The 24,446-nt window shown below is 50.3% G+C and overlaps 1 protein-coding gene across 1 annotated transcript in view; it reads right to left on the bottom strand.

Annotated features, from left to right (window-relative positions):
* Positions 1-24,446, bottom strand: part of NTRK3 (neurotrophic tyrosine kinase, receptor, type 3) — a 221,217-nt gene that overhangs the window by 176,524 nt on the left and 20,247 nt on the right. The window contains 2 exon segments of the mRNA XM_009335182.1: positions 8,450-8,521; positions 10,042-10,116. Of these exon segments, the coding sequence (XP_009333457.1) occupies positions 8,450-8,521; positions 10,042-10,116 (147 nt within the window).

The following is a 24,446-nucleotide window of genomic DNA, read 5'->3' on the forward strand; positions in this document are numbered from 1 at the left end:
CTGGGGAAGACTGAGGAAGGACATGGACCTGTTGGAGCGAGTCCGGAGGAGGGCCACGAAGATGATCAGAGGGCTGGAGCACCTCTCCTGTGAAGACAGGCTGAGAGAGTTGGGGTTGTTCAGCCCGGAGAAGAGGAGGCTCCAGGGAGACCTTACAGCAGCCTTCTAGTACCTGAAGGGGGCCTACGAGAAAGCTGGAGAGGGATTTTTACAAGGGCATGTAGCGATAGGACAAGGGGTAATGGCTTTAAACTGAAAGAGGGTAGATTTAGATTAAAGGAAGAAATGCTTCACTATGAGGGTGGTGAGGCACTGGAACAGGCTGCCTAGAGAAGTTGTGGATGTCCCATCCCTGTGATCAAGGCCAGGTTGGATGGGGCTTTGAGCAACCTGGTCTAGTGGGAGGTGTCCCTGCCCATGGCAGGGGGGTTGGAACTAGATGATCTTTAAGGTCTCTTCCAACCCAAACCATTCTATGATTCTATGAAGACAAACCTCTGGCTTTTACTGGCAGCCTTGTAAATATCCCACGGTCTCTTGCATCTGACATAATTCATAGCTCATCCCTTCACAAATAAAAATGAGGGGAGCGGGTTGGTAGGAAACTCCACCCCCTCACCCAGTTTTCTAATAAAATTTTATAATTCCAATAAAACACACGACTGCCTAACTTATGACACTTAAATTCTTGCCTAGTCACACACCATCATGAATTAATGTCCCATCATTCATGCCCTGTCGTATCTTATTGCTCAAATAACATATGATTTTAATGTTTCTATTTTTCTGCCCTGGTGCTTATTGCTGTACATCAAAAAGGGAAAATCAGCCCCGCAATCATACTGTTAGTAAATCAGCATCATGGAAAGAAAAATCCCAGATGAGATAACTTGTGCGGCCACTTAACTTTCACTCATCCTGCCATGATTGTTCACTCTCTCCCCCAGCAGCTTTCAAGCAGGTTTCCATGTCCTCAGGTCCCTCTTGGGGAGGGTCCTCCTCCCTGTGCAGCACCTCTCACACTGGCATAGGCAGATAAGACATGCCTTGCACCATGTCTAATCAACTGAGCCACAGGGTTCGGGGAGCAAGCAAAAGGGACAGCCAGAGGCTGTTTCTGGAGTACCTCCATGCTGCAGTGACCTCAGAAGCCTAGGAACAAAATCCTGTCCTTATCATGCCCAAATCTCCAGAAATCAGCTCATTCCGTGCTGGTAATCTCAGAGATGCGGTGAGGTTTAACCAAGACACAACTACACCTCATCTTCAGGATCACATCCAAGAGGAATGTTGGGCCTCTCTTTGAAGGGAAGCTCACGAGACATCCATCAGGCCCCTGTTGCACAGCAAGGACTATGTCACAGAGGATGAGCCCCCCCAAAACTCCCAACTTGTCTAAAGTTCACATTTTACCCCAATCCTGAAACAAAACTTGTAAAAAGACACACAAGCACACACCTCCATGTAGGAGCAACCTCGTTCAAAACATCCCCAGCATTGTCTGCAGCCTTTTTTAAAGAGGGGACGAGGGGAAAAACAGGACCTTTGCAAAACCACAGTTGCCCATTTCACACGTCTGCCAAAAGACAATTGATCAAACTTCAGAAAAGGAAATAAGTCTCATAGGCACACAAGGCAGCTGGAAAGAACATCTCAACATTTCAAAGGAAGGAAGGAGAGACAAAGCCACAGCAAAGTCCTGAGAGCCCAGGTACCAGAGTGATAGGCACAACAAGATTCCGAGCAGGCAACAAATATTTGTGATATCATTATTATAACTCATCTTACATCGCAACAGCATCCCACAATTCAAAGCCAGGTTTCACTAGAAAGCATACAAGGTGTAACGCTTCAAATAGATCAGATAAAAGCAGAGAAAACAAATGTTATTATTCCAGATTTTCAGATGGGGAACCAATGCAGGACAAGTCTTGCCGCAAGGTGCACAGTGCTTGAGTTGGAAACTTTCTTTCTCAGGTCCTGCTAGAGTACATCAGTCACAAACTCACCGTTCTGCCTCCTGTCACAATACAATAAACCCTCTCCACAGCCGAGTGAAACAGCCTGCAGCCAGGAATTAGTTACCCAGCCCTCTGAACGCAGGTCAAATGATTTCAACCCAGCCTGAAGGAAAGCCACAGTCCTGCAGGGAACTGGTCTCTCCTCTGGCCTTGTGCACAATGGCTGGTAAAACACAGGACCTACCCTCTGCCGCTGCAGAAAAAGGAATAGCTGCAGTTAACGGCTTCTCAGTCACCTGCGGTAATGACTGGGAATAAACATGCCATCAAACCACTGCTGCTGATTAGCATATCAGCAAGGACCTGCACTACACTGGCATCCAGGGGATGAAGCAGATGGAGGGCAGAACAGGAAAGTTTATGGAAGCAGAGGAGATGTTACTGCTGTTTATTTTAGTGACTACGCTATAAGCATGCCCAGCATTTCATAGATGAACTAGAGACACGGGGGAAAATGCCTCCCTGAGTAAATCACAGCACAGAGGTTTGCTCCTAGAAGGGGCTGGAGCAGGGACATCCTTAGAATGCAAATGGGAATCAAAGGGTACCCAAGCTGCCTGCCTGATTAGGGATAGTAAAGGAACATTCACCTAACAGAAATTAAAGGTTGTTTAAATCTGTCTCATACTTATTTTGCTTATGTTCATGGAGAAATTCAGTTCCTATTTAGTCCTTTGCAAATGCAAAATAAAACACATTAAACTATCAAAGAGGTGGTTTAGGTAAATGCATTTTATTTCACCCTCCCAGCGAGCTAAGAGCTTACGTATAGTCATATACTGTGCCTCGGCTGATACACACGGACTTGTTAGGCTGCACTGACTCAAGAGCATGGACAGGAAATCAAGAGCAATTAACGCATGACAGTTTGGGTTAGGAGGAGACTGCCAGGATGGATGTGACAGCAGTGCAGTGGTGAAAGGACAAAGCAGGGAGAAATCATCAGGAAGGAGGAGGAAGGGTAATAGGACATCCAGAATCAGGCAGAGGGTTGCAGGCAGTCACAGGACCTGGAGCTGGTTACAGGAAGAGAGCAAAAGAGAGAGTTTAACCCTGCTTCATATATAAAAATGGCTCTTTCGGAGCAAGGCAATAGAGCATTAACTACAAAGCAGGGGAAAATGACCCTCAAGCCATGACCGAGAGGGAACAAACAATGCTATACTTGCAATAATTCAGCATCTGATATTTTGTTTATTTCTTTATTTAGTGTAAGATCTTGATCGAGCTCCCAGACACACAAAGCAAAGAAGATGAACCTTGCCAGCCTTGCAAGACAGCTGCCTGAAGCCCTTCAAAAGCACATGGGCCTCAGTTGCTGGAGGGCTTCAAGTGCTGTCCTGAAACAGCTCTGAAGAGGGTGAAGAGCGACTCACCAACCTTTGTGCTGCCTCAGCCACCTCAATTTTCAGGGGATGCAGCCCAGTTTCTTTCCTACCAAAGCCTAAAACCGTAACACATCTCTGGGAATTCCCATATCAAATCTACAAACTACATCCAATACCAGGGTACCAGTTCATATGACACTGCACAACTGCCATGAGCCCAACCAGGACACCGAAGTTAACCCCATTCTCAGAAAACAACACAACTTACAGAGGAGGTTCTGGGAGGCTCCAGATTAATCACAGCTCAGGTTTGCCTATGAAAACAAGCCCATAAATCAGCCAGCTCAGTCTTTCACCAGGCAAAGCATATATATATAGCATATAGAATGTGCCTGCACATTCCTGCCAGCACCTTCCAGGTCTTCCCTAATCCTCCTTTTTGGGAGAAAAAGACTGACAGGATCAGGCAAATAAAAATGCCTGTGGAGCAGAAAGGGATCTGACCATACCATACTCAAAAAACAGTTACACTCAGCGCAAAGCACTCCAGGGTCTCCATCTTTAAGACCCTTGGGTGAAGACTGGAAGAGAAAGCTTGATCCTCAACCCTATCCTTACTCTGGCAGGCAGCACAGAGAGAGCTCTGACAGGAGCTGTGTCTTGGCCAGCCCACAAACCAATTTAGAGCATATATAAACCTCCAGAAGACAGTTTAAAAAGAGCCTCTGAATGCAGATAGAAATGGCAATTATTAATTTTCTAAATAGAAATCTGACTACTTAAGCCTTATTTAAAAGTGTGCCTGTCTCTATAATTACACAGCCTTAATTTGTTTTCTTTACTACACAATAAATAAGGTGTGCACAATTACCCTCTGCAAATACAAGGCAGTGCCTCCTGACTGGCTGGCTGAGTACGCAGCCGCCCAGGAAAGCATTTAGAGGGAATCACAGTCTTTAAGTACCTGCTTCCCAGTAAAGGGGGACTCAGGCATTGCAGATGTCAATTTGCCTAGCTCTAGGCACAACCTGTTGGGAGCCTGCTCTCCTACATGCACAGCTCTACTGTCCCACAGCCAGCGAAGGCTGGACGCTTTGGCCAGCAGCAAACAGGTCCCGTCCTCTCCTGAGCACTGATTCCTGGTGCACTGTGAAGCTGCACTCTCCTGTGGACTTCCCAGTTCCTAATGAGGAACATGATAATGTTGTATTCTTCTCCATAAGGCACTACAACAACCTCTCTTTACCATTCCTCTGCCTATTTTCATGATACATGTAGGAACTTGATAATCCTCATGACTTGTAATCCTCTATCTAGTTCAAATAAATTGGCCAAAGCATTCCAGTGTTATTAGGAGAAGGACAGAGAGAGTGAGAGCATGCAAGACTTTTTCCTCAATAAGCTGTGCTAAACACAGCGACATAGTAAATATGTATTCAGGTGGTTTGTATGTCTCAAATTTAGGAACCATATCATCCTAAAGTTTTCTTGTACAGCCTCAAACCAAAGACTGAGGTTTTCTGTCAACACCAAACATTTCCTACCTTCACCTGCATCACCTGCTAACACTAACTTCCACAGATCTTGGCTACAAGGGCTCAGTTTTCCACAGCCTAGACCTGCTGGTCCTCACGTCCAGTGCATGGTGTTCTCCAGGACCATCCCCGTATTAGCCAAAGGGCTGCCAAAGCTGCACAGAAATGGGACCAGGAACCCACCAATGCAACTTTGCCCAGCGAGACGACCTCCAGTGAGGGCACAAAATGACACTGGATGATAGTTTAGATCAGACCCACACCCACACCCATTCCACATCCAGCTTGTTCTGGAAGGAGTCAACTGCCTCAGCCCAATTGCCAGCACAAGAGGTAGATCCACACTGCAAAACCCACTGTAATATTTTTGATCAATTGCCTCTGTAGCAGTGATAGGCTTCACGGCCGATGACCAGACAAGCCATGGGGCCCTAAAACTCCTCATTCGAAGAGAGGGGAGAGAGATCCAAAGCTATTTCTAGATCCACACCTCTGGCTCCCAGTCACCCACTGTTCCTCCACTGATTAGATTGGCGTCAAGCCCCTTACACTTATACAGCTAATTTCAAACCTTAAAGGACAGGCATAACTCTGCCAGGCTGCACTTTGAGGTCTACCACTCGGGCAGCTGAATGCTGAAAATCCCCTTTGTGGGTTTCTCACCTTTCCTCCCTGACTGTGATAGGGAAGGGGGGGAAAAAAAAACAAGCCAAACCTCATCCAGAACCATTATCTTAAAACAAACCCCCACAAACCTAAGCTCCTGCAATTAGAGCTGGGATAAGTGATCTGCTTGTGATTGCACAGCTGGGGTCCGAAGACAAGTGCGTGCACAGAGGAAGGGCCAGAAATAGAAGTTGCTGGGAGAAGGCAGAGCTATCTGGCCCATCTGAGAGGAGGAAACCTTGATGAAAGGCACTGGGAAAAGATGAAAGTCACTGTGAAAAAACTCACTGCAGCAGGAGGCTGGGATTTAACCCAGGATGGGGAGGGAGGGGGAAAAAGCCAGCTTTTGAGTCCTCACAATTTGTACACGAGCTTCATCTGGAAAAATGCCTGCTGCTGCTCAGACCCAGCTTGTAGCACCCTGCAAAGGTCCGGCCCAGGGTCCCCACCACCCTGTGCCAGCCCTCCCTAGCAGTGAAACCTCTCTGTCATTTATTAGACACATTTGCCATCTTATTGACTCAACTCCACCTGCAACCATCCGAACAGCCAGCAAAGGAGAAGGAAAACCAGAGTGGCAGTGATAACGCGTAGCAGTAACTCAACAAGCCCTAAGCACACCAGCCCATGGCCCCCAGCCCCGCACCCGTCCAGCTGCAGCCAGCCCTGCCGCAAGGGGATTGGGACAGTATCCCTCGCTCCTGTCAGCTACTGTACCTGGTTACAGCAGCCCAAGACTTAGAGCAGAGTGACATTTCCATTAATCCTTTTATCCCTGGCTCCTACGTGCAGCAGCTGTAGAAAATGTCAGGCCCTCGGCAAGCTGAGCTCCCTGGGAGGCAGCAGCTGTGGAGCAGCTGAGGAGGCACCCCGATGCACTTACACGGTGCCGTGGCCATGGAGGGGACCCCGGGTGGCACCAGGTGCCTGCCAGGCTGCACAGAGCCTCAGGAGCCACCCCACTCCCCCCATCAGGGAGAGAGAACCCCAGAAAAAGCAGCCTGGCTGCTTGGAGCAGCAGCACCGTGGCCCGAGAGCCTCTGGGGAGTAGGAGGGAGCCACCATCCCTGCAAGCACCAGGTGTCTATCCCCGGGTGCCTGGCATCTGCCATGGGGGACATCCACCTTGCAAACATCCACGCTGCCGGGTCCCAGAAACAGCATCAAAACCCACTGGCAAACACTAACCAAATAATATACTTACTTGCCTCGAGCTTCAAAAGGCAAGGAAAGAAAGATGTTAAGAACATGATCAATCTTACACAGCCCAAGCAGTAAACAAACACATATTTCATCACCACATACCAACCTTAATTCTTGACACAAGATGGATGTCGGTTTTTTTCCATCTTAAAAGTTATCTCAAAAGACAAAAACAAACACTTTTGGAAAAAGCAGCAACAATTGCATGCATACCCATTAACGACACATTCAGCCTCAAAACGAGCGTATGTGGCCTTCTAAACTCCTACGATATCCAAACTAATTTCATCAGCAATCAAATGTTATTCATTTTATCTGCTAGATACATAAACAGCAATTGTACAACTGACAAACAACACCCCACCCACCCCCAAAAAAAAATCAGTTGGGACAGGTATTCGGACAGAACACTTCCCAGTAACAAACAACAACAGAAAACACAAAACAAACGCTACAAATCAAAATAACAAAGCACAGGAACCAGGAAAATCCCAGTGGTCAGCATTAGGGAGGGTTTATGATGACAAAATAAGCACTTCTTTAAACTCAAAAAGGCTCCGCGCTTGTTCACAACGCCCTTAACTATTCATGCCCTTTGGTACTGCAGATCTCCTATTTACCAAGTACTTTACCGTCACTTAGCAACTGTAACTGGTTTTCCAAAAAGGAAGCTTTTGGGGTTTTTCAGTTCACATCATTTCCAAGCAGACATCAAAAGACAAATCTATCCTGCTCTGCAGGTCGCATCTATCTCCCTCCATGCCCATATCGACAGCCACATGCATCTGCAGACTCAAACGGATGTGCTCTACAGCCATTGTTCATGGAAGAAGCCACTAGCATTGATTTCCAAAAAGCAGGGATACACACACTCTCCATCCAGCCCATCAGCTCGTGCCCAAGGCCAGTGGCCTCTCACCAACCCCCTTTCACCTTTTTTATCTATCCCTCCAGAGCTGAGAGGGATTTGATCTCGGACACAGTCACTTTGACAAGATATTTCAAGCCTGTGGAGGGCCTTGCACACTGGCCTGAAATTCAGGCTTTTCTTTATCGCCTTGGGAAAATTAAATACATATCTAGAAAAGAAATCAGTGCCCTTGGCCTCAAGGATGCAGGAATTCCCCAGGACACTGTACCCGCTGGCTAACGATGCCCCAGCAGCTGGACACTTGTGCAATGTCCCATGATAACAACAGGACTCCAGCCTCTCTGGCACAAAACATCCCTACCCCAGGCCCGCTGCAGACACCAGTTTAAGATGTCAATAATTAGGAGCAGAGCTGCCAGCCCCGTGCCCCAGGATTTGTGCCGGAAAAGCACTCTTTGGTTAAAAGCTAACAAGCAGGGCAGGCTCCGGCTGTGTGCTGGGGCATGCAGCCGCCCTCCAAACTCTGCAGAAAGGGAATTGTGCACCTAATGATGCAAACGCTCATTAGAGCAGCGATCAAAGCCAGGACAGTTGCCAAAAACCAAAACCCATCAGTTGCCCAGCAGGAGCTCGCCCCATCCTGCATTGCAGCCCATTGCACTTCCCTGCGCCTTCGCTTTTCTTTCTCCCGCCCTTTACCACCTCTCCCTCCCTTTCTCCATCAGCATCCCCCTTCCCTCCCGCTGCTCTCCCCGACAGGTGCTTTGGGGATCGCCTTTCCACAGGAAGCAGAGGGAAAAGGGGGCAGGAGCTGCCGGCACTCACATGTAGCGCAGGTGAGGGTTCTTGGCAAAGGCGCGTGGCTGGATGTTTCGTAGTCCTGAGTTCCTGATTGTCCTGCAAAGAGATGCAGAAGGGCAGCGATGGAGTCAAGGGTGACGACGGCTCTAAAACCCTGCGCTCAGCGCCCGAGGTGCACTGGGAGCCCTGCAGTGCTCCCCTGGGAGGCACATCTCTCCCCAGACAGCTTCTATGAGTTACAAGCAAAGAGGAAATTGGGCTTTTCAGCTTCATCTGATATGGTGACAGCACAGGCTCAGTGCAGAGTGGCTGGGGGGGGGGGCGCCTCCCCCCCCCCCCCCCCCGCCCCCCCACCCGCCGTATTCCCTGAGACACCAGCAGCCTGGCTCTTTTTCACTTTCACCATAAGGACATTGGCGACGTTAGTGCATAAAAGGAAGAAGAAAATACTTCAGCGAAACGGGAAAACTCCCAAGGCTATTAATTCATAGAACCCAAGATATCCTATATGCTGGGGACGGGTGCTAATGCAAGGCTTGCTGGGGTGGCCTGGAGCATCTCCTGCTCCCCTCTCTTCTCCCTCCATCTTCACAGGCAGCACTGCCTGGCCCCACAGCAAACCTAACGCCCAGCACCGCCGCCTCCCCTTCCTCAAACCCAAGAGAAAACCCTTCTGCTTGCAGGTCTGATAAGGAGGGTGAGTATTTTGTGTAGGAAGTTATGGACACTTAAGGGTGAAACAGCTTGTCCAAAACAGGGTGGGAAGAGGAATCAGCACTATGACCAGGGTTTATTAATATCTGCTGCAGACAAAAGTATGCCTGACTCCATTGCTTAGGTGAGATGAGAACAGCAGCCAGCCTGCTTACAAGGCGTCTGTGTTGAAAGTACTGCTTGCTAGGGTTTGGTTATCGAGTGCTCAGCAATGTACACCTCTCCTCCAGCCTGTACCTAATGTAAAGCTCCCAGTGAAACACGTTAGCAGAGTCTCCAATTAACCCTGAGCAACACTGTGCATCTCATGCAAGCAGCACCCAGGGCACTCCCAGCTCCAGGAGGGGGAATTAAGAGATTGAGCGATATCCTCACTTGTCCAGGCTTCCCAAGCACCTGGCAAGTCCCTTCAATCTCATGGACCTCAGTTTCCCCTCCGTATGCACAAAGTCAACCTTTCCTGGTGCTCGGAGGGTTGTGCGGGGAGATGCGATTCCCTTATTGTGCACCATGATGGCAACTGCGCTAAATGAGGACCAACAGCCCAGCAATGAAGGATCGCTGGAGACAGTTGGAATTTCGCATTGTGGGGCTGAAATGAGTCAGAGCAACGCACGAGCCCAGAACCAGAACAGTGGGGGAGAAGAGAGGTCAGGGCTGATGTGCGTTGACAGAGCTGTCAGGAGCTAGCAATCTTCCTTCCCGCAGACCCAGCAGAGACCAAAAAGCACTTCATCTCCATTTTTCAGAGTCTCATAGCAAAATACAGCAGAGACAGTAGCTTAAACAGGCTCCGAACATCATGACGTGGAGACTGCGGATGGAGGGAAGATGCAGCTCTTTGCTGGAACGAAGGGGCTGCCCGGTCCTGTTCTCCTCCCCAACACACAGGACATACTCACAGCCTCTGGAGTCCTGTGTACAGCTCCATGTCGACGGCATTCAGCGTCTGTAAGTTCTTCCAGTTCTCTATGTGTCTGTGGAGAAGAAGGAGAGGCTCAGCTGTGGCACAACCAGATGGTCGCTCTGCCCATGCAGGGGACAGCGCACAGCGAGAGCTCGTCATGCCCTATCACCCAGCCCCACACCTCTTCCCACCTTCCTTCAGCCAAAACCTTCTTGCGACAGGTCTGGGGATTGGACCTGCTCAGGCTTCAGCATCCACACCCTCAGACATATACAGTACGCATCGCGCTGCCAAAACAAGTAGGTTCTCATGCTGCTTTTTATTCTGTTTTCTCAGCGCTTTGGGAAAGCCAAACAACATGGTTTTACGAATAGTTTCAAGTGTGGAACGTGCAACCAATCCATTGAACATCCTTACCCAAGTCATTGCCCTTCTCTGCACCTCGCTGTGCATATCGGTAAAACAAGGACACAATTGAGACTGCTCACACAAAAAGAGTGAATGCAAATAAAACCTCTCAACAAAAATTTGGGGCCTAAATGGAAAAAAAAAAATTCATATTTATCCAGTCTCTTACTGGGGTGGAAAAACAGAGTCCTAGTCTTTGCTGGCTGGAAGTGCTGCTGGCAGGAGAGCACCAAACTTAGTCTGGAAATCGTGCCTTTATTATAAATTCCTCAGTCGCCTGGGGCGCTCTGGCAGGTATGTTATAGAGAACAAAAACAGAAATAGATCTGTCACCGCAGAATCATTATTCAGTAAATATTAGAGCCAAGGGAAGTTGACAGATCAACAGCCCCAGAGAACGGGGTCCCCTGTTATCAGCAGCACAGGAGCGATGCTGGCAGCAGCGTGCCCTGCTGGCTGTGGCCACGGGCCTCTGCTAACAAGCTGCAACACTGCGTGGTGGGGAAGCAGCTCAGCCCTCATCCCCCAGGCAAGTCCTTGGCCAGTTCAGGCTTTCTCCCAGACTAAACTCGGACACCCTCCCTCCAGAAAGCACAACATTTTCAAGAGGGTCTTTGCTGGGGAGCAGGTGGAGGTGGTCCTCTCTCAAAATGAACTAAGAGGGGGAAAAACATCTGGCTGATCCCCTTAGACAATATGTGAAAGAAGCCCAACTTCGAAGTTTATGAACACGTGCACTCAAGCTCACATCTGCCTTGATGCAATAGTTGGCTTTGGACTTGGCCCTGGAGACGGGAAACATTTCCAAGTGATGCAGGGTTGGGGTGATAAGCCAATACTGAGAACCATTCCATGATTCTATGATTCTAGGCAAGAAAGTTGCAGGACTCCACGTGGTGGTCCAGAGGGTGAGTAAGCGGAAGAGGGACCTTTGGCCACTTCCAGAGCAGTCACAGGGGCTGCGCATTCCTCCTCCAGCACTCGCTATGCCTTGTGCTTGCACAAGAACAGATGAATTAGCATGACGGAAGTATACGGACCTATTTGAGCCGTATCCCAAATACCATCCAGCTCAAGAAAGAAAAATACAAAGCCTGGGCTAAATCTAAACATGTTTCTCTGCTCTTACCGTGCAGATCCAAGAAAAGCAGAGACCCGCAAGAGTCACCTCTGCTTTCCACATGTTCCATAATTGTCTGCATACCCAGAGGGGTTAGCATAAGGACACAGCATAAGCTCCCAACCAGCTGCTGCATGACAGTGTAAGTTACGGTTCATCCTCAATGACCTGCTCATTGGCTTGGATCGCCTGTGTCCCAGACAGAATGAGAAACAGGACATTATTACAGCCATTTCGTATTCCCTGCCAACATCTAAGGCCTCTGCGAACACTTGCAGAATGAAACACAGACTGGGAGGAGTCAGTCAAGAGATCTGACGGCTCACTGAAACCCTTCCGAGACAGGGCAGGACTGTGAGTTCAGGTCCTGGGACACAAGATTGTAGGACCGAGTTACTGCAGACTTGTCACCGAACGGCCTGAACACCCTGGGCAAGGCTAGAAACACAGGTTGAAGGCACTTCCCACCTGCAACTCCTACAACCCAAATGAGAGGGTCTTCCAAAAGAAAGAACAAACATGGGAAAAAGCAGGAAAGGGACGATGTGGGTTTACCACCAGGGCATGCTGAAGCTACAGCATCCAAGCAATGACCTTCAGGGAGGGATGGAACAGCCTTGAGCCAGGAGGTATGGAGCAACCACAGCTGGGAAGGAGGCGGTGGCCAGATTGGCTCTTGTTTTATTGATTGTGTTTGCTAAAAAAAGTCAAGGTTATTTTTGACCTGACACTCAAATCCATGTGGGCAGCATTCCAGAAAAGGCAGAAAAAGACCCGAGCTTGTTCCCAGTGACATGCACAGGCATGACTTTCTGATGACTCAGCACTGGGGTAACAGGGGTCTTGGGGGCCCCCCCATTGCCAAGCCCCCCCCCAGAAGTGACATTCTACTAGACTGTAAATACAACTCCACAACCTGTGTTCCAGCCGCCCAAATGAAGCCCATGAGCTTCTTGAGCCAGATATGCTTTGGTATGTTAACATAAACACACAACACCCATAAAGGGAAAGACAAGAGAAACAACAGTGGAAATAAATACATACACACACACACTTACACATAGGATAATCCCCCAACCCAGCAGCTGCTTTACGGAGAGTGCAATACAGGGAAATAGCTTCATCTTGAATTAGGTGCACAGGTCAGCAAGGGACTTTGAGTCCTTTAAGCTACACAGACACTTCCCTTCTCAGGGACTCCCAGAAATGGCTCTTCCCCTTTTTTTTCTCCGATTTTTCAACTTGGCGGGAGTTGCACCCTTGCTCCTAGAAGTGCAAATCAGTCTTGGTTCACAGGCATCTCAAAGATACACCAGGAAAATCATTTTCTTTGGTTCTCTATTGCTTTGGAAAGAATAGTGTAACTTTGCGCTGGCTGGGTTCGCATAAATCCACTTTAAAAACAAAACAGAAATGCATCTTATTCTGAAAGCTCAAAGAGTCAAGCTGTGATTGAAAAATTGGCAGTGGTTCTACAGGAAAGCAAACCAACCAAGCGAAGAAACTCCACCCCTAAAACTTAAGTCCCTCTTCACGTCCTTCAGTATCTCAACTAGCTCCCCCTCTTTTCCTTCCAGGGTTTTGCTTGCCCTAGAAATCTTATATCCTCCCAATTGCTGCTGAAGACTGAGACCGTCCCTTCTCCTCTGCCTCAGTTCATTAATCTGGCAGGAACATGGGGGTTGGGTTCATGCCAAATACAGATGTGACAACTCCCAGCCCTGCCCAGGTCTCTGCAATCAGGCATTGAGGTATGAATTACCATCAGTGGGTTGCTCCCTCCTCCCTGCAAACGTCTCTAAATGTATATTCCTGTGGCATTCCTCAGTTATTACTAAGGTAAGCTGCTCTTCTGCAAGACGCAATAGCTTCAAGACCAATACCACATTTCATAAACCCTGAAGTGCTCACCATGTACACATCCACCTAGACTAATTTCCAACTTCTAACTGAGACCGTACGAGATGCATCGCTAACACAGATGAGATTGCTCACTTTCTTTTTTTGGAGGGGATGGAGGGAAGGGAGTGTTTGTTTAAATACTCGCTTCCTTCTCATACTTCTTGTCTGTTTGGAGGGTCCTGCTGGTCCACATCTCCTGCACTGCAGAGCTGCCATTATACCATGCCTTCTACAGACCGATCAAAGTCCACCTTAGGAGTAGCTAGGGCTTCGCCCTCCCAACTCATACTGAAAGGCTGCACCAGAATTCCTCTGCTCTCCTCATTTCTCACCCAAATGTACTCACAAGCATTTTACATCCATTTTCTCTTATGTCAAAACTGTCTTTGCTTAAGCAGCTCTTTTCCTTTCCCAGCATTTCCTCCTCCCTCCTTTACAAGCAAGAGCCAGACCCACCCAGCTATCATTTATAAGTTACATGAGGCCAGCTCTTGTAAGGCAGCGTGTCTGTACCAAGCAGTGAAGTGCAAGGCAAATTGTCTCAAGTGCCTTGAAGAGATACTAACTCAAGTCCCAGAAGGGATGCAGATATATTGCTCAGGCAGAGTCCTGGTAGCGAGGTTATTTTGCTTCTGGTTTCAGAGCCAGCACAACTGACGCTCACGCTTGGTGACCTGTGCGAGAAGGACCACTGTGATAGGCACTAACAGAAAATGGCTCTCTATTTTCTTCATCAGCCTATTTAAGTCCCTTTTTCTTCAACAAGAGTGACCAAAAACACGGAGCAGTCTCCAGGAGGTCTCACTTGTATAACAGCATTAGCAACTCCCCAGTTACGCTGGAAACACCGTGACCTGCAGCCTGAGATCACACTGGCCTTTCTCACAGCCCCATCAGCCTAGAGGCTCGTTTTCGCCCCGTAATCGAGCACTGCACCAAGCACTTCTATCCACCAGGTCATTTCCAACTGACATGATTTCCTAGCTGGCAGCAAAAGCCCTGTTACACCCACATTTGCATTCATCCCACTTTGCATTACAGACTCTCTCTTAGTTTTGCTACTGCAGCTCTTCCCCTTGGCCATTCCCACCCCACTTTGTGTTCCCACAACCCCACCACTGTGCCAGCAGCACAGTCCATGAGCATGCTCCTGCCTTTTGTGCCAGTGTCCTCAATGAAAGCAGGAGCCAGCATCACCTCCAAGGAACCTTAGCAGTTATCTCCTCTTTCAATACCTCCCACCACCACTTCTCCATTATCCAGCTCTTCGTCTGCAGCAGCTGGGCTATACTGTGTCTTCTCCAGAGAAACAAACCACTTATGATGTAATGCAGCACCATGTTAACCTCTCACCACAAAGTCATCTCTTTGCCAACGAAATCAGTTACCTTTCCAAAGGAAGATATGGGATTAGCCTGACAAAAGCTAACTTTAGGAGGCCAGCCCTGCATTGTATCTCAGCCTCCATGTACCTACAGCCATGCCTTTACAACTTGTTGAAAGCCTTGTAGACGACTGAAGTCAGAACAATGGTCAATCCACAGCTTGCGTGCTGTGTCCCAGTTAATAAACGTGCCCTGTTTGCCAGCTCTGCAGCTCACGGGCATCACTTCTCACTCACAGATCCCAGGGCACTGTGTGAAGCCAGTAAGGAGGCGGGTGTCTCTCCCCCAGCATCGCACTGAGACACGAAGAGAGATCAGCGATCTTGTTGGTGACCATATGGTCACCAAGTCACAGGGTTTAGGTGTCAGCTGGTCTCCAGGAGTGCCAGGACCTTGCTCCACTTGCTGGAAGGGGACCGGTAACCACCGACCCCATGGGAACGGCGGTTCCTTTCATTCCCAGAAGGACACTATACAAGGTGGTGTTTGACAACACAGGCTAGTGTCACCTTCTTGGGACCGCACAGCAAGCCTGCACAGCTCCACGTGTTCCCCTTCCAGCCCAGGGCCAATGCAGCAAGGGAGACTAGAACATCCACTGGGATTTAAACACAGTCAGGCTCATTTTGTCCCACATGCATGAGGCAGAGGTGAGAAACAGCCTTTTATGCCTATTTACCAAGTGATTAGCTTGAGGCTACTTAATGTGTCTGGCCTTCCTTCACCCTCCTCATACAACAAGGATAATATTTATCTAATCTCTCTCAGCTTTTCAAGCGGTGTGGTCAACAGCTAAAAAAGGCACTTGATAAGCACCAAGTATTATATAGCGTGTGTACACACGTGCTCCCAAATCTATATCTAGCCCAGACCGGAGGGGAACGACTTTTCATCAGGATGCCATCAGCTCCATTCACTGCCAGAGCAGATGACGCATCCCTGTCAGACCCATGCCGTGCAAGTGCCACTACTCGTGTTTGGATGCCGGGCAGTGAATAAATTGCACACCAGCAAGCAGGCAGCACCCCAACACACACATAATTTTAGATAGATATATATATAGATATATATGAAAGGCAAGCAGAGCGTTTGACTCCTCTCTCTTGTAGGGCAACAGAAAAATTGATTCGTCATCCAGGCATATTATACCTTGCGATCCAGACAGAAGCATTAGCTTTCAATTACCTGATATGTTTAGCATTATAAACAAACCTCCTGGCACGCCAGCTCCAGACCATGTAAATATGAATTTGATTGCAGGAGGGGGATAGAGGAAAGATACCTCTTAAAACCCTTGACCAGTAAGACCTGCCTCCTCCAAGCAGAGGTGCTGCAGATGTTGATGGGAAGCCCTGGAGGCTGGGAAACCCGTGGTACTGGGGCAGGTCCCACACCCCAGGACAAACCACAGCCACGGTGGGGACTGCCGGCTCCTTTCATCCATCCCTCGGCACCCCACACAGGGCTGAGGAAGCCATAAAGGAATCAGCCATCTTTCACAGTATTATAAGGCACTTAGCGCATACATTTAATAACCAGAGGCACGAAGGACTTGATTCGCTCAATATGGAAGTTATAAAAGTGAATTGGTAACTAAACATTAAAGGCAAGTGAAGCCGAATAAAGACTTACGAGGGCAATATTTTCCCCATTTAAAGCGTGGGCTTCCCCTTCCCAAAAGCACATAGAAAAGTCACCCAGTGGTGGATAACTTTGCATTGTTAAGGATAATTTGAGGTCAGTGGGAAAAGGGGGGGGAGAAAGCAAATCCAGCTTTGTAGAAACAATTATGAGCATAACCCCACAGTGTAATTGTGATTCGTCAAGGTAACGACCATAAACCACACCACTGCAACACAGCTCCCTCTGAACTAGCAGATCTGCTCCTCTTGCTGAGGCTACGTAGGGTTATGTAGGTGCTGCGGAGGATGCGAGGGGGAGGTACCCGGTCCCCATCCCATGGGGCTAGCCACATCCAACCCAACAACCCAAACCGGCCCCTCCAGAAAGGCTGGGCAAAGGAAAAAGCCCTGATCCCTGGGGAGGATGTGGGAACCGTACAGCCATGCACAAGCCATCGCAGAGTGGCGTCTCAACAGTCTTCCTGAAGAAACCCAACTGCTATAGACCACAAGCAACTCACAGGGCACCAGGCATTCGGAAGAAGACTCCCCTGCAGGACATCTTTCAGATGAGCCCAGACGAGCTTCATGCTCACCCCAACAGCATCTGCCTGGCCCCAGGCTGGCTAGGAGCAACCACTAGGTACAGAAGAGCAGCTACAGCTGCACTAACAAGACTGCCATATAAAGACACCCTACTCTGGAAGATACCCTGAGAAACAGCTTTAAGCTCTGCTGAAACACATGTTTTTTCCAGGCACTGCAATTAAGCGATGCTGCCTGGCACCCATAAAGATGCATAGGAGCTACATCTAAAGGAGAGAGGGAAAGTGCCTGCGTTTAAAAAACAGACAGCAGTGCTAACATGACCAGGACCTCACCCTTTGCTTTTGACCCAAGGACACAAGACCCTCTCAGGCACAGGGTGCACTGTGCCCCATGTTTATGCGTTCATCCATTTCCCCTCTATGGTCACCGCAAGCCTCCAGCTCACCCCAGGGCAGCTGCCACCTCCCACACCAGCTCTGGCTGGCGACTTCTGGAGCAGAGAGCATCCCTTCCAGGGCCAATGTGTCAGTATTACTAGAGGACAGGGGGCTGCCTGGACCCAGCATGGACGGATTGCTGCAGCACACGGGAAGCAGTATGTTCCTGTTATTGTACACTACATCCAAGGTTTTTCAGTGCAGGAAGAGTTATACCCCGTCACTCGCCTTTAGAAAGGAAGTGCAAGTGGGATGGCAGAGCTGAAGAAGTGCTGTGGGCAGCAGTGCAACTGCCGTCACAACAAATACTCTCCTTAATCCCCCATCACTATTACTCAGCTAGTGCTGGAAGAAACCAGCGCTGGGGTCCCGAGCAAGAACTGAGGTGTTCAAAATCACCCCAGAGCTGAAGAAACCCCATTTATCAGAGATGAGCAACAGTGCAAAAACTTCAGGAGGAAACTCTCAAGGGCTTCAACATCTCCTGCGCAGGGAGCAGGGTTGGGGGGACGGTGACCCTGAACCCCTCTGTGTATGGGCTGGGCTCCTGGCTTGGCCCTAGCTCCTTGCCTGCCACCTCGGCACCTCCCAGCTACTGCAGGCTCTCTTCCCACCTCTTTCTTATTTATTACCTATCACTATCTGACCCTTGCACAGTCTCAGATGCCACCCAAAGTCAGAGAGCACAAGATGGGAGGAGCATTTTAGTCCCACAGACATGGACATAAATACACAAATGCAACCACCTTGGAGTGAAGCATTAGCAAGAGAGAGAGCTCTCCCCCAGCCTGCAGCATCAGCTGTAGCTCACTTCCCTTTTCCTCTGGGTGGCAGACTCAAAAATGATGTTATTTCCCCAAAAAGGCATTTATTTCATTACTCGATGGCAGGACAGCCTGTAAAGCCAGTCCTCTGTGCCTGGAGAGGTGCTTCCTACCGTTAGACATGGATCTGGGGTATGTGGAGCAGAGGCTCCTGCTCAGGACCACTAATGTCAACCTGCGCGTGTCTAATCACACCGCATCTCCAAAACAGCCATGCAGCTGGCTGGGACAAGAGGGCAATCCAAGGGGAAAAAAAAAAAACAATTCCCCTGGGAGTTTTACACCAAGCACAAACCTCAACGTGAGGCAGCACCCTTTGCTTTATGGGGTGCAGGAGACCAAAAGAGCTCCCCTTTTTAGGCAGCTCCCCAGGCACCTGCCGTGCCGAAGGAAAGGATGCTCTTATCCATAGGATTTCATATGCAGTGAGAGCCAGCAGCGTGCAGCATTTTGTGGTCTTTAAAGATCAAACGGCATTTTATAGAGGAAGCAACACCCTGGTCAAAATCGGCTTCATTAATCATATTCTGCCTTATTAAGTCCTCCCTGCAACTTCAAACTGGAGGTCAGATTCCCTCACACTCCCATCTCCAAACAGGTCCAGGGCTTTTCGGAAATTAATATATATATATATAAAAATTCATACAGGCAGACAGAGCTGCCAAGCTCTGCTCCAAAAACAACTGTTTTTCTCTCCTGGAGAGTACAGTGCCTACATGCATTAGCAAGACAAGGAGATGTACTAAAGGTACGGGATCACTCGAGTTCAGCTTGACAGGAATAACAGAGTAGTGCCAAAGAGCATGTGGTGGAAAGGAACCCCCCAAAAAGGCAGGGGGCTTTGGTAATGGGCAAGACTATGTCCTGATAGACCATATTAGCTCAGCTAGGACCCAAAGAGGAGTGCTGCCAGCCACATGCATGCATTGCACTTCATGCTGTGCTTGAAGACAGGAAAATGGATGGAGGAAAAGGAGAAAATAAAATCTCCCACGAACTGGCTGTTACTGTGGTATACAGTGCTGGGAATAAGGAGGCAGGAGCGAGAGTCCAGCAAGAGCAAATGCAAGAGCCGGGAATGGGGATGCACAAGTGCCGCAGCAGGAGGCAGCTGTGGCCCTTAATCCGGACCCGCCGCCCTTCCTGGCCCTGCCCGCTGCCACCTTCCCATGCAAACCCACAAGCACGCTTTCTAAAACCACAGCCTCCACAGGAGTATAAATTCAGGAGCTTTTTACATCCACATCAGCTTCATCCCAAATCCTGTTTCAATGTAGCTGCACATTATCAGGCAGATTCTTCCCACTGCTCCCGTGCCTGGATCCCGAAAGCAGCACCAAAACCAGAGCTCGGAGCTGCAAACTGCGGGCGCCAAACAGTCCTTCTGCTTCTGCATGGTTATGGCTATTTAGCAGCCAAATCCAGCGCCCTCCCTCAGTCCCCCATCCCACTTTATCATCCTCCACTCCACCACAGCTCCACCGCCCCCATAGTGGCTCATCCCATTTCCAGCTTTCCCACACACCCTGGACACCGGGAAAGCCACTGCCCGAGCGAGGGGAGGGGAGAGCCAATCTTTCTTGGACTCGTATCCTGCTCCCACGAAGCATTTGGTTTCTCAAACGGCTCCCAAGGAGCCTGAACTTTGATCCTCCAGCGTTTTGGCTCCTCAGATGTTTATGAAGCTCGAACAAGTGGGCAGCAATGCCCAGCTGGGCTGGCTGCAGGCCAGGCTCCCAGACGCTCCGCTTGGGACGGGCAGAGCAGCTCCAACCTGCAAGAAGACTTGCTGGGGTCCCCATTACCTTCACAGCACCTCAGATCTGCCTGCCCAGCCCACCGGCTTGCTCCCTTTAAAGCCAAAGGACACGGCAAGCTCTCCACAGTGTTTATTTTGAGCCAACTACCACGACCCCACCAGGCTTGCATCTGCATTGCGAATAAATCACAGCCAGCTCTGCCCACCCTCCCCAGCAGCGATGAAGGGCCTCCTCCATCACCCATGAGAAGGGCTCGGTCCCTTTCTCCCCAGCCAGGGAAAAAACCTCCCCCTTTCCCCCCTCCCCAAGCTTTTCCTACACACTGGCTTGCTCTTATTGTAGAGGTGTAAGAACAGAAGCATCACTCAGGAGCGGGGGGGTGCATGCATTAAGACATGGTGACTTGGAGCTCTAGGCTTCCCGGGTCAGCAGATATTTTGTGGGAAGTCAGCTGGCTCTGAAAAGGAAAAGCTAACCAGCACGCCTATTAACTTGACAGAGGCAGGAGGAGGCAGGGAAGGGAAGAAAGGAGAGCAGGGAGGGAACAGACACTTTAAAAGCTCCTCTCCCAATGCTCCACTTTGTTCATATAAATGTGAAAAAAAGCATCTTGCAAAAGTGTTACAGGAGAAGACACTGACAGGCAGAGACACTGCTAACCAGGCTGCTGTGTTTGAGCCGATCCAGCTACGCAAACAGCAAATCTGGGAACGGTTTCTATCTCGTATCGCAGCTCAGTCTGCCGGATAAAGGCATAACTGAATTATGGAGAAGCCTCTGCTCACCCAGCACCTCGACAGAGAGCAGCACTCACAGCCAGGGCTTGCCAGCACTCCAAAGCAGCTGCCCCGACCAAGCCCCTGCCCTTCACTCACCATGGGCACCCTCCCTCACTAGGGCCAAAGGTGGGGTGAAACCCCTGAGCTCACTCTATCCAAACACGCTGCTGTCAGGCTGTGCTGGCTATTAAGCAAAAACACTTTGCTTTGCACCTGGAGCAAGGCAGGAACACACAACCCGAGTTACTGCAGCTTCGCCAACACATGGCAACTCATTAACCCAGTGGCAACATCCCCACACTTCGCTAGCAGGCTCTCCTTGCACTGTTTGAAGATATTCTTCATCACCAAGGCTTGGGGGTTTGCACAGAGGTTTAAGGCTACAGCGGTGACAAGCAATGACATCCAGTCCCAGATGGGCTGTGGCAGCCCACGCGTGCCCCTCTCCATAGCCCAAGGCCACGTCCCCTCGTACGAGACACGAACATAGACATGACGAGCCTGATATCTTGGTGCTCCTGAAAACAAGCCTCCTATTGCTGAAGCATTCCAAGAGGCTGACGTTACACTGACAGGTATAAAATCTCACAGGAGCATTTGAGGGATCCAGAGGTCCTGCTCAGTTGTAATTGTGAAGAGGCATCAAGCAAGGAAGCCAGGTTGCACTTCCTGATGGCGCCTGCCCTTTCACTACTTGGGTTAAAGATGTATTTAACGGGACATGTCTTTTTGGCATTGTTTAGGATCACGGAGCAATTTCAAAGCCAGAAAGCAGATCATCGGCCAAAGTCCTTCCAGCAAGATTTTGTTGTTGTTGTTGCTGGATTTATTCTTTTTTTGCAAAGAATCAAACTTTGTTTCTGCTCCTGGGCAGCTGGAGAGGCAGGAGGGTCCCAGCACCAGCCCAACCTCAGAGCAAACCACATGAGCTCGGAGGGTTATCAGCAAAGGGAAGCTCATTCTGCACAAAGAATACGGACATTGTCTGCCGCCGGCCCTGGGCAACCCTCCGGGGAGCGGGCTGGCTCGCTCGCAGCCTGCAGCAGCTGGGGCCCAAGGCCTCATGCGCGTGCCAGGCTGGGGCTTACCGGGGACAGCAGCTGGCGGGGGACAGCCCTCCGGCACACCAGCTCCTTCTCCCTCTGTGGATATTGCAATGGGATGGAGAAGGGTTGCCGTCGTGCTCCCTCCTCCTCTGCAGCAGGAGGGCTGGGGTCAGGTCTCACCAACCTGCGTGGTTGGCATCAACCCACTAATGTGTCCTCACTCACAGCCGCCCTGCGCCAGCCTTGCACCAAGCTTGCCGGATGCCCACCCTACCTTCAGGCTTGCCAGGTGGCCAGCAGACCTGCCCAAAGCCCCACTGGTGGCCCCAAACCCAAGCCACCATCAAACCACAGACCCAGCAGCACTGGGTCACGCCACTCTCTTGGCTTGGATTTAGTCTCTGGGACAAGACAAACGGGGTCACTGTGCCAGGCTTGTGCCCATCACCACATTCCCAAAGCTTTCTGCCCCAGAAGCATCATCTACACCCTTCTAGCTGTTTCCCTGGCTTCCAGCAAGGGCAGGAGGCAGAGAAGGAAGCAGGGTGAGGACAGAGAGGAGGACAGAGCCCAGAGCCAAGACAGCGCTTGGATGCTCAAGGGCAGGAGCTGCAGCTCCCTCCCCCAGGGCTCTGGGCCCTGCAGGAAAGCAGAGGCGAGTAAAAGGCATCCCCAACTCCCACCTGAGCTGACACAGCCCCCAGCACCGCTGGAATCACCTCGCCAGCGACAAGTGTAGTGATGCCACCAGCTTGAGAAATCACCCTGTGCATCAGCAGCTGCAGCATCCTCCACGGCTCCCCCGAGAGCCGCAGCACACATTGCCTCCACGCAGCACGGCCCCGCACACTCCTGCCCCAGCACCAGCGCCCCAGCACGGCTTCCCCACGAGGGCATCCCAGCCCTCCTGAGCAGCACGATGAAAGCACCAGCTCTGGTTTCCATATTTTTGGTGGTGAGAGGATCAGGGCTGCCTGTAGGCTGCCCAGCCATGAGGTCCCATACAAATACTCCAAGACAGGGAACCTCTCCTGGGTAAGAGGCAATACACGATCCCCTGGAGCCCCCACACATGTACCAACAGCTTCTGCCCGTGACAGTTTTCAGATGGGTTGTTTTTGATTTTTCACATCTTTCCCTTATCTCCCCTTTGAAAAAGCCTGTAGTTGCTATGGAAATAGTCTCATCAGTATGGCTGGAGCGTAGCAGTACCAGCCAAAACTCCCTGTGGCTCCCAGTTGACACCAGTGCCTAGGAACTGGCAGCACTGGAGGTTATCCCAAGCTGCACAGGGGATACCCTGAGCTTAAAGCAGCACTTGGCACCAACGGATGAGCGAGACCCATCTGGGAGTCGAGGGCAGGGACCTGCAATTCACCCAGGGATAAACCAAGAAAAAAAATAATCGAGACATCCTTACGCTGGCTAAGGGATGAGGCGGTTATAAACAACAAAAAGCTACAGCCTCCCCCAGCGATACCCTTGCCACGAGCAGGAGGTGGCCACAGACGAGGGTAGCAGGAGCAGAGCTGAGCTTTGTCACTGGCCCTGCCACCAGTTCAGTGCACCCCTCCAGGGAGGCTTCTGCGCCCCTCTCTGTACTCCCACCTCTGATAGGAAGCTAATAAGCAAGCAGGGTGCAACCAGCAAGCGTCAAATGCTGTGAAGTGGGTTGGAGAGCAGAGCAAGAATCCTTCCCATCCGGCGAAGAGACCAGCATGTTGGGCAATGCTATGTGCCCCAATGGACCCGCTTCACCCACTGAGTCACCCCCTCCCATCCGAGAGCCGTGGCTGCAGACCATTCAGATTTTATACTGTGAGCCAATTCCTTGCTGAGAACACTGGCAGGGTCTTTGCAGGCAAAGGATCATCCTTTACCACTACAGCGTGGAGCAAGGTCCCCAGGCACCAGAGACCATCCGAGTGGGAAATGCATCTTCTCCATGGGAGCAGACAGCAGGCCAGCAGTGCTCAGTGCACATGGAGGTGCTACTGCCACGCTGGCAGAGGTAGTGCATCTGTCATTAACCCTGGATTTAGGTACCCCCATCTCCATCACCCCACCCGCCTGGGAGAGAGGACATGACACCCTGTCAACAGCACAGAGCCCAACCAGGGCATGCATGCCACCACCTGCCTCCAGCCGTGCTGAGTAGCTGTATTCAAGCTGCTGGTGTCCATCACCTTGTCATCAGCTGCCGCCCATGACAAACGGCAGCTCCCCTGGCAATAACAGCATGAGGGTCTCCCAGCTGCAGGATGCAAACGCAGGTCTCTGGCACTACCAAGGGCTGTCCCCAGCCAACCCCAACGTGAGATCATTTCACAAATGGCAGTTTAACCCTGATGCATCCTGGTGCCACAGCAATGAGCTTCTGAGCTGTGTGGTGGACAGTCACATCATCAAACCCTTGCCAGCACTCATCGTGGACCACCACGTGTGAAACTCCTTTCACAGCATCACTGCATGCTTGGCAACGAGCAGGCTACAGATGTTTCCCCAACCATTTGTCTCCTAGAGCAGGGATTTTCCTACATTCAATGTTGATGGCACTATGCAGATCTC

Source organism: Pygoscelis adeliae, unplaced genomic scaffold (assembly GCF_000699105.1).
Source record: "Pygoscelis adeliae isolate BGI_AS28 unplaced genomic scaffold, ASM69910v1 Scaffold21, whole genome shotgun sequence".
NCBI lineage: Eukaryota > Metazoa > Chordata > Aves > Sphenisciformes > Spheniscidae > Pygoscelis > Pygoscelis adeliae.